At 52.3% G+C, this 10627-nt stretch overlaps 3 protein-coding genes across 3 annotated transcripts; 2 read left to right on the top strand and 1 right to left on the bottom strand.

Annotated features, from left to right (window-relative positions):
* Window positions 1-1355: 1355 nt before the first annotated feature.
* On the top strand, window positions 1356-3094 carry PFICI_09519 (formate dehydrogenase; the record flags this gene model as incomplete). The annotated part of the gene is made up of 3 exons (XM_007838100.1): window positions 1356-1631; window positions 1946-2100; window positions 2191-3094. 3 exons carry the CDS (start codon window positions 1356-1358, stop codon window positions 3092-3094), a joined length of 1335 nt encoding a protein of 444 aa, XP_007836291.1.
* A 379-nt stretch (window positions 3095-3473) lies between these two features.
* PFICI_09518 (Topoisomerase 1-associated factor 1) lies at window positions 3474-7039 on the bottom strand (the record flags this gene model as incomplete). Its single annotated transcript, XM_007838099.1, has 2 exons — window positions 3474-6905; window positions 6965-7039. 2 exons carry the CDS (start codon window positions 7037-7039, stop codon window positions 3474-3476), a joined length of 3507 nt encoding a protein of 1168 aa, XP_007836290.1.
* Window positions 7040-7477: 438 nt separating this feature from the next.
* PFICI_09517 (uncharacterized protein) lies at window positions 7478-8580 on the top strand (the record flags this gene model as incomplete). The annotated part of the gene is made up of 3 exons (XM_007838098.1): window positions 7478-7603; window positions 7667-7766; window positions 7850-8580. 3 exons carry the CDS (start codon window positions 7478-7480, stop codon window positions 8578-8580), a joined length of 957 nt encoding a protein of 318 aa, XP_007836289.1.
* Window positions 8581-10627: the final 2047 nt, after the last annotated feature.

The raw sequence follows: 10627 nt of genomic DNA, 5'->3' as shown, positions 1-10627 counted from the left end.
CGACGGGCCCCGTCGGCTAATAAATCGACGGGGCCCCGTCGATATATTGGGAGCCCTAGACATTCCGAGCATTACCTAAGCCTACAATGCAAATAATGAAGTCAGCGTGGACCTGATTATCGTCACACTGAGCACAGCTTGTGGGGACACGAGGGGTTCCAGAAACCCAACGGCACGACCTGAGCCAAGCTTCCCCGCAATTATACTCCGAATGCCAAGGATGAATGAATGCTTCTTCGCATGCCCAGCAGGTCCAGCTGTGAGAGTCTGCAGGTCTGGACCATTGCTTAGTGACTTGTTGGGAATATGAAGATGGAAACACATTGTGTCGCCAATTGCACAGCCTGTCGCAATAGGGCACAACTTGATTTTGCTCAGATAGTTCTTTGAAGCATCGTCCTTTTTAGTGCCCACGATACATTACAAGTTCGCACACAAGTACGATCTATGATCGACTATACGTATCTGACCGATGCCCGGCCATAGCTCCCAGCTCTTAGCCTCAGCTTCGCACAACTTCGGAGGGGTGGGTCAGTCGCGGGGCGCTCTTCGACATTCCGAGTTTCCACCGCAGCATGCCGAACCCATCTGCATTTTCGACCATACAGGCACACAACAGCTCTATCCCTGCCTTGGCTACTTCCCGGGAGGCACAGCAAGACAATAGCTCCAAGCCGAATCACGAAGCGGGGTGCCAAAGTGACAGAGTTCAGGCGCCGTGTAGTGTAGCTCCGGGAATGGTCTTCTCTATGCAGGTTGGCAAACGTCCACGCCACCTTGTATCAAGTGCGGGGATGTGCTTGGATTCGATTCGCGTAACAACATTGCTCTCGATGGAGTTGCTCGAATAATGCCGCCGTCGAGACCTTGACGGCCGCCCATCCTGTAGTGTAGCTGAACATGGGCCCAGGTACATCAGAGACCAGCTCATGGTCGCGCTTCCATGTTACCCACGATGCGAGCAGCATGGCAACGGGAGTTAACTCGCGGCAGAGCTCGGCTTGTATCGACCCTCCTGCGTGGTACTTGCTCGCCCTCCCAGTCGTCCACGATGTTCTCCTCGACATCATGCACACTTTCCATACCATGCAGGGCCATGAACCATAATTACCGTTGTTGATCTTCCGATCTAGGCAATACCCCCCTCAGCCAGGCAATTCAAGGTTTCTACTTAAGACCCCGGGCCTCCCATCATCGTTGGAGCATCATCAGTACCACACTCATCCTCTACTACTACTACAACAAGACCAAGGCCTCAAGTGCTTATATAGTCGAGCCTCAACCTCCTACCTCTTCCAACTCTCATCCAACACTACCTGTCTACTTCAAAAGACTTCTATAAAGACATATTCAAAATGGTATTACTAGCCCGTTCTGCCCAGCGTTACGCTCGTCCCTTATCAACAAGGGCACTTTCTACAGCTGCTTCTGTTACAAAGAGCCCACGCCTATCGACGTTCAGAGCCGGCACGGCCATCCGGCCGGCTGTGGCATCGACGGGCACCTCCCCCCTCTCCCTCCCACATCGCAATCCCTTCGGCTCTCCAGCCTCAATTCGCATGCTGACAGGTCAACGTGAAAAGGTCAAGGTTCTTCTGGTTCTCTACGACGGTGGCGAGCACGCCAAGCAGGTACGTTTTCTCACCGTGAAGGGGAGAATTATATCATCCCTTCTACATCTGAATGCTACCCCGGCCAAATCGCCAAGGGTCGACGCACCGTCCGCACGGCGCCCGCATCTGCCCCCCGCTTTTCTGTTCAATTATAGGCGAGTTTCAACCTTGGGACTATCATATGGACCAATGACGTTACTCTTGAGCTGTAATTCGGAAAAACGCGCGGGGCAGGCGGAGAGTTTTGCTGCGAGTGTTTCTTCCTCGAAACAATTTGCAAAGGGGATTAATCGAAACAGCGTGCGACCAGAGCTGACATCTTTTCTTTGCAGCAACCCAAGCTTCTGGGTACCACTGAGAACGAGCTCGGCATCCGCAAGTGGCTCGAGGACCAAGGTCACACTCTCGTTACTACTTCCGACAAGGAGGGTGAGAACTCCACCTTTGACAAGGAGCTCGTCGATGCCGAGATCATCATCACCACTCCGTACGTACCTTGCAACAACATTTCCAATCCTTTTTGCTACTTTCAGCAGAGGCATTGTATTAGGCGTCCAGACTAACATTCTTGCAACAGCTTCCACCCTGGTTACCTGACCAAGGAGCGTCTCGCCAAGGCCAAGAAGCTCAAGCTCGCCGTCACTGCCGGTATCGGTTCCGACCATGTCGACCTCGACGCTGCCAACACCACCAACGGCGGTATCACCGTCGCCGAGGTGACCGGATCCAACGTTGTCTCGGTCGCCGAGCACGTCGTCATGACCATCCTTCTGCTGGTCCGCAACTTTGTCCCCGCCCACAACCAGATTGTCCGCGGTGAGTGGGACGTTGCCGCCGCCGCCAAGAACGAGTACGATCTCGAGGGCAAGGTTGTCGGTACCGTTGCCGTCGGCCGCATTGGTGAGCGTGTCCTGCGCCGCCTCAAGCCCTTTGACTGCAAGGAGCTCCTCTACTTTGACTACCAGCCCCTGTCGCCCGAGGTCGAGAAGGAGATTGGCTGCCGCCGCGTCGAGTCCCTCGAGGAGATGCTGAGCCAGTGCGACGTTGTCACCATCAACTGCCCGCTGCACGAGAAGACGCGCAACCTGTTCAACAAGGACCTGCTCAAGCACATGAAGAAGGGCGCCTGGCTCATCAACACGGCCCGCGGCGCCATTGTCAACAAGGAGGACGTGGCCGCCGCCGTCGCCAGCGGCCAGCTCAACGGCTACGGAGGTGACGTCTGGTTCCCCCAGCCCGCCCCCGCCGACCACCCCTTCCGCACCATGCAGAACCCCTTTGGCGACGGCTCCGGCAACGCCATGGTCCCCCACATGTCCGGAACCTCGCTCGACGCCCAGAAGCGCTACGCCGACGGCACAAAGGCCATCCTCGACAGCTACCTGTCCGGCCGACACGACTACCGCCCCGAGGACCTCATTGTCCACGAGGGAGACTACGCCACCAAGGCCTATGGCCAGCGCGCCAAGAAGAACGCTTAAATACCCATTCATTACTAGAAGGTCGCGGGAAATACCATCCTGCCCCCGGGGGAAGTGGTATACTGAGCAATTTGGGAAGATATTCCCCCTTTTCCACTGTACATAGTTAGGCATACCCGATTTAGGCACTGATTTTATGAATGTCACGATCAATAATTCATTCCTAAAAGAAGACTACTTTTCTAATCAATGATGTGTTTTGTGTTCACTGCTTCCTAGGGCGAAAGGGACTTGAGCCCAAACAGTTCATCATTTTACAGATCGTATAAAGACAAGTGTAGTCGGGAAAATATGAAGTAGTCATTGAATTCATTGGTCCAAGTTCCTATCCTAAACGCCATACACTCATGATGCTGATACGACAGAATATAAAAGCCCATTACTCCTCGTCACTGCTATCTATAATGAAGCCGGCCTTGGCCCGGGGTCTTCGGCGGGCTGCCGGCTTTGGTGCGTCCTCATCCTCATCCGCGTCCACCATCTCTTGGTCGGGAGCGGAGCTGGGCTCTTTGGAGAGCCGCCGCCGCTTGTTGGCATTTCTGCTGCCTGTGGAGCCAGCGTGAGGGCTGGACGAGGGAGGCGTGTCGTCATCATCATCGCCGTCGTCATTGTCTTGGCTGTCCTCATCCTCATCATCCTCATCGACCAAGGTAGTGTCTCGGAGGCGACTAGTAGTCGAGTCTTGTGTCGACTTTGGGCCTTTCGTTCTATCTCCTAGCTCATCCTCATCGCCGCTGTCGCTGTCGCTGCTGCTGTCGTCCGACTCTAGTAACTCGGCAATCTTGCGTTTCGCCGCGCCCAATCTCGGACTCGGGGGTAGCACAGTCACTGCCGCGCTTTTTGCGAGGGACTTTTGCTTCTTACGCAACTCTGCTTCCTTAGCAAAGAACTCTCGGTCGCGCTCCTCGTCTGTTTCGTCGTCGCTGGCGTGAACATAGACGTCAGACTTGAAGCGGCGTGCCTTTTCCTTCTCCCTCTGGCGACGTTTCCGCGCCCTGTCTTCCCTCTCTTCTTCCGTGATTTCCTTCTTCTCGCGTCTGCGTCGAGTCTTTTTCGGCTTATCTGCATCGCTGTGGTCTGCCGGACGCACAGTGGGACCACCAGCGGGGAAAAGGATCTCATCATCATCAATGCCGCTTTCGTCGTCGTCAAATACTGCCTTCTTTCGAGGGGCACGCGGTGCAGTCTTTCTGCGAAGTTGATCTTCCGCCAGCTTACCCTCTTCGAATGTCGGCGGATCAAACTCGGCTTTACTGACCAGGTCCAAAGACTCTTTGAGTTGATCTGCGGTAAGAGCGGCGGGAATAATCCAAGCCGACTCGGGTGTCTCGTCCACGGATGGCGCAAGACGCTCAAACCCGACCAATTTCATGAGAAGGCGAAGGTGTGGATTTTTGAACATTGCCACCCGGCGAGCATCGTCATCAGGACGAACAAAGATGTCGGATGCCTCCTTTTGGGCAGCAGCTCCTTCGGGTTGCTCTGCATTATCTGCAGCAGGTGGTTCGACAGATTGCAACGCCTTCTCCGCCGTCCCCCAGGCCCTCCTTTCGGTTTCCGCGGCGCTGAGTTGGTCTCTCACCCACTTGATGTGGTGTGCCATCTCTTTGTCCAGCAATGCACCCACAGCAATTGCCACTTTCCGTTCATGCTCGACTTCGTGGCGAAACTCCAACTCGGCTGCGGGCTTTGGTGTTGAAGACGGTATCGTCTGCTTCTCATAGCCAAACTGCAGATAGTGTGCTGTAGCATTGATTTTGGAGAATAACATCTCAATAATCAAGGCTGGCCTTTCGTCAATCTTGCGGATGCATTTCTTCAAAATCTGCTTTACAAGCTCTTCCCACTCCTTGTAGCTGCTGCAGCTTCTGTCCAAAGGCTCTTGGCCTTTGATCATGCCGTAAAATAGGTGAATAATGTCCACCCTGAAAAGCATGACGGCCCAGTCCTGCTTGAAAGCTATGCGATAGAAGTATCGGTGTGCACGCTTGAGTTGGGCATCATTCAAGTCTTGGTAGTATCTTGTAAACTTGACAAAAGTGTCGACAACCGGTTGTGGGATAAACTTGTCAGCCCACTTGTTGAAGTTGAATTTTCGTTCCTTGGTCGTCTTTTCGGCGTTGGCCTCGTCATTCTCGGAATCATCGTCTTCCTCTACTGGGTTGCTCTCATCACCGCCATCCTTGTTGGCAGCCTTCTTCTTCCTCACCCTTTTGCGAGACCGCACCTGCATATCGACATTCTGCTTTGAGTACGACTCCAGGATGCGCAGGTATGTGTGTGCTAATTCCGTACAAGCATCGAGGTACTCGAAACCCTGATCCTTGAAATTTCTCACAACCGCTGCCACTCGTTCATGAGTTTCTTCCTCGTAGAAGATTCGACTGAGTATGTTCTCGGCAATCTCCTCATCTGCCTCATTGCCAGTCTCACTCATGTCCTGCACAGTGAGCAGGATTTGTGTAAAGCACCTCATGGCTGCAGTCAGCTCCTGCCAATTTCTATTGTCGAGAGATTCTTGCATGGCTCTGTTCAAGGTGATGAACATTTCCTGGTTCAGCACGGTGGCAACCAAGTTGAAGCTACCAACATCATCTTGGCTTGTCCTCTTGCCTTTTGCTGCCTTTTGTCGTGTCCGCTCAGCTTCTAGGAACCATGACGTGAGGTAGAAAAATTGACGATGGTGGTATTCCAGAACATAGTCTTTGCGGTCGTCCAGCTTCTTGCGCACATTTAGGAAAAGTGGATTGAATCCAGAATCTAGAAATTCTTCCACAAAGCTCCGGAGCTGTTCTCGTGCCCTTGCATTCAATGAGACCGACGGTCCAAGGTCCTTGGGCTCCATCTCCTCTTTCCTTGGCCTCCTGGGCGGCCGGAACGTCTTGCTGCTGTCCATCTTCTCTTGTCTCGTAGCGGCATCGAATAGAGCATCCTGCCCAGAAACGGTAGACATTTTGCCGTCGTCTCGCTGGACCCAGAGCATGGTTCCCCAGCGATTATGTCTAGTCGGCGCTTTGCGGTTGTGTGGTCGATGCATTGCCGCCTCCTTACTCATCAGCGTTGTCAACTCGTTTGCCTTCGCCTTGCTCAACTGCTTGTCGTCCATGAACAGCTTGTTGATGTCGACTCTCTTCACCAGATGGAAGATTATTTCCATAAGGATAACACCTTCGTGGTTGAAATCGTCGCCCATGTTAGATGCCAACGTCAGGATCGTAAGCAGAATGTCCTGGTAAGAGAATGCATCAATCAAGGCCGACCTGGAGATCTGCGACTCGTCTCCGTCGTACTTGACACCTGGCGGAGGTGCAATCATGGCAATGTTGCGCAAGAACAATAGGACTAGCTTGATGATACCCTCGTCTCGTGTAGTTCGGTCGTTCTTCGGCAGCGCCATGGATGGCAGAGCCACACGAACAGCCGTGTGCAGAATCTGTGCAGCATCAAAGTTGATGATGGCGCGCTTGTAGCTAACCTGAGCCAGCTGCAGTACGGGAAGATGCCGGTGGTGGTTGACGGTCATCTCTTCGAGGTTGCGCTCCAGCGGCCAGGTCAGGGGCACCATCAACTCGTAGCAGGCCAGCGCAGCTCTTGCCTTGAACTTGTTATCGGTAGCCGCCTCGGGCCAAGAGGCAAGTATATGCAGCAAATCGCCCTCTATCAGGTTCGCCTCGGCCAAGCATCGCGCAACATCCATGCGGTTTGTTTTCTCGTCGTAGAATCGGATCCATTTCTTGATGTCGCGGAGAACCTCCAGGGCGGAGTCTCCCATCACGTATCGTCCGTCATCTTCAGCACTGAATCCACCAAGCTGAGAGGTCCCAATTAGCTTTCACATGGTCTATTGCGCCATGGGACCTGGCCACTTACAGCAGAAACGAGACTGTTGATGTGTGCTCTGACTTCTGGGTGCACGACATCATTGGAACCTTCTGCAGCTTCCATTCTGGGCGTTTTTGAAGACTCTCACCGAGTCTGGGTGCCTCTGTCGTCGTTCAGTCGTGGCGCATTGAATTATTTTGCTATGTTGTAGTTGCGTCTCCGTACCTCGATGTAAATTTACACGAGTGACGCGTCTAGCAACGAACCGAAGGCCAGCCAAAGCGCGTCGCGTCAGGAACAAGCTTAAAGTGGTTTGGCCCCACCTCGATTTTCGCTGCTCTCCTTCAGTGGTGATCGGCGTTTTTGTGCTGGGTCGACCGACTGAATTGGCACTAACTGCTCCAATGCCGGGGGCCGCGCCAATGCGCTGCTGCTTTACCCCGGGCCCCCGAAGTTAACCGAGCTTGTTGCGATTGATAACGTTGATTGATTACCTGCCTCGCATCTCACTCAAGACACATTTTCGTATCTGGAATTGCTACACGCTCTCACACAAATACAATGGCAAGCATAATCGCAAGGAGGACTCTACCCCAGGTGGCCCGTCGGGCCAGGTACTTCAGCTCAACTGCAGCTAGAAATGCTGCTGAAGTAAAGAGCTTGGGTGTCATTGGTGCTGGCCAGATGGTATGTCACGCTTGACATGTGATAGGCACACACGTACAGTTTTCCATACTCACATCAACATAGGGACTGGGAATTGCTCTGGTTGCTGCACAAAGGGCCGGAGTACCAGTTACACTTATCGACTCGTCTAAAGCCTCTCTAGACAAGGGCGTGAGTTTCGCAGGTGGGTGACATCATCCTGGCACCAGCTACCGCTCAGGCAGTGTTGCCGTGTTGCATCTCGCACTGCTAACCCCCTATCTACAGAAAAGCTGTTGGCCAAGGATGTCTCGAAGCAGCGAATCACACAAGAACAGGCTGACAAGGCAAGATCGTTGCTCACGCCGAGCACGGCCATTGAGGATCTGTCCAAGGTGGACTTTGTCATTGAAGCTGTCCCGGAGATCCCCAAACTGAAGTTTGACATCTTTTCCCAGTTGGCGCAAATCTGCCCAAAGCACGCAATTCTGGCAACAAACACATCTTCCATCTCCATCACCAAGATTGCTGCCGCGACTACCAAGGACCCCAAGGATACCTCGGCTAGCTCTCGCGTGGTGTCGACTCACTTTATGAACCCCGTACCTGTACAAAAGGGAGTCGAGATCATCAGCGGCTTGCAGACCAGCGCCGAGACTCTTGAGACAGCAGTGGCGTTTTGCAAGGCCATGGGCAAGATTGCCTCGGTGTCGGCCGACTCTCCTGGCTTCCTGGCCAACAGGATTCTGATGCCGTATATCAACGAGGCCGTCATTTGTCTCGAGACCGGAGTCGGTGACAGAGACTCGATTGACTCGATTATGAAGAACGGCACAAACGTACCAATGGGACCGCTGCAACTTGCAGACTTTATCGGACTCGACACGTGTCTGGCCATCATGAAAGTCCTCCATACGGAGACTGGTGACTCAAAGTACCGACCTAGCGTGCTTCTGGCCAAGATGGTTGATGCAGGCTGGCTTGGCAAGAAGAGCGGCAAGGGATTCTACGACTACTAGATGGATCCGGTATAGACAACAGTCACAAAGAATCTTGTATAAAATTCCAATCGGCTATCCCGTGTTCGCAACTTCATCCCATCTGAGTCTAATCACTACCATGTACTGCGTGTGGACTTGTGGCTCCCGGCAAGTCCGCCTCGTTTATACCTTTTCTGACAGATTGCGGAGCATCATACAGCACGTACGTAGGATCCACGACGGAACATTGTGTTAGGAGACCCACGACGGACTTGCAATGATCATGCAACAACGATATTGTGACGTGTTCTAGAAAAAGAAGGTGGCTATGAGTATGGTTATCAACGGGTCTCTTGTTGCTCGGTTGCGAATCTAGACCTACATTGGGACAATGCCCTCTTGCAGTAGTGGACTCAAACCGTCTGTGCAAAGAGGCTATGGTGGTTTTTGAGCGACCGTCGGAATATAGCATCATCAATTCTTGTCCTAAATCTCTCATATTTTTCCTCTTCGGAGGTTTGTGGACACTAGGAAGCTAGTTGAAACGGCGACGAGCTGTCTCACTCTCCGGCCGCCAACGTGTTATGGTCTTGTTGTGCTTTGACAATTCTGAAGCACTCACAAGACATTTGTTGGTTGGACATCTACATTTGCGCCGTACACTCATTCTCTCACTTCAATCTCACGAGAGCATCCCTCCGCGTAAAACTTTAAATCATGTATTTTACCCATCAAGTATCATTCTGTAGTGTTCATTTAGGCAGAATGCCACTTTCACTGTGAAGTGCGTGAACTCGGAGTCGCGGGAGTTGAGAGCTCTCTGGCCCTTCTTCTTCCTTCAAGATCGTATCATGGGGGTCAATGGCCATTCAGTGGCTAGAAGAGGAGGAGGAAACCTTTGTTGCCATGCTTTGTTGACGGAAAGCGATATACCGGTGAGGCCAGAATTGACTTGCCCGAGCGATATCCGGATGGATGAAGGGACTCGCTTTCAAGGTTTCATTAAATCAGGTTTCCATTCCTCCAATGGCTCTGTCCAACATCAGCAGCTACATTAGAGCAGCTTGGACTTCCCTAATGCGGATACATCTCTTGAAAGAGTAATGCTTGAGCCGTCCCTAGAGCAGTACACCTAAATTTGAGCTTTGGTCTATACATGCGCATATGTGTCTGAGCGATTGTCTCGAAATTATTCTGCAAGCCGTCTTGTACATTGCCATATCCTCGAGCTCAAGACATTCAATGTAGTGCACGTGTTTGTAAGCGTTCACGGTATATAGACTGAGGTTCTTGAGGCTCATCCCTATAAATCTGATTCCATATCAGACATACGTGAGAAGTTTTTCTGTACAATCTAATACCTGCATGATAATCACTACATCATAGGTGACATCAAGGACTAGGCAACAGATGCCGACGTTAGACCTCGCAAGCTAGCGATCAATCATGGTCACATCAAGTATCTACGTGGCACTTATCATTGCAAGTGCCGTATATGCCGAGTAATATCACGGAGTGGCATATACCCCTAAAAGATATAGTAACATGAGGCTCAAGATGATCGGACCAGCATCAGGGACGGGCGGCGTCCATGCTCCGAGCATGCCTCGGCTGCAAGCAAAGAGAAAAGGCGCTGAGAAAGAGAAACACCGTTTTATTTTAGGTCATATATTTGCTGCAGTGGCAAGGAGATTGCCGCCCGCTGCCGATCAAACATGGAGAAAATGGTGTGTTTTCTACTCTCTCCACGATGGCAACAGGGTGAGAGAAGGGGGAAAAAAAAATAGGGGAATGGTATGAGGCGCTCGGTGCATCGTAGTTTTTACATTTCAAGTCGGTGCCATTAGCATGATCCATTCGTCGAAAGAGAGTTGAGCACTGCTCAGTGCTCCCACATCACGGTCCCATTCGAGGTCTCCATGATGGGCTGTCCCCTTGTGTAGAAGAAAGGAGCAACGTATCTGGGCGCGAGAGCCGGGTGGGCGGCAGCGCCTGCTAAGCGGAGCCCAAGTTTCCCAAGAACCAGGATATCAAAGTCTCGAGGTGGTAGCCATACTGGAGTCACGTTTTTTACTGAAAATCAGCA

The sequence above is a fragment of the Pestalotiopsis fici genome, assembly GCF_000516985.1.
Source record: "Pestalotiopsis fici W106-1 unplaced genomic scaffold PFICI_Scf_6, whole genome shotgun sequence".
Classification (NCBI taxonomy): domain Eukaryota; kingdom Fungi; phylum Ascomycota; class Sordariomycetes; order Amphisphaeriales; family Sporocadaceae; genus Pestalotiopsis; species Pestalotiopsis fici.
Note: the sequence above shows the minus strand (reverse complement) of the source record. Positions and strands in the feature narration are given on the sequence as shown.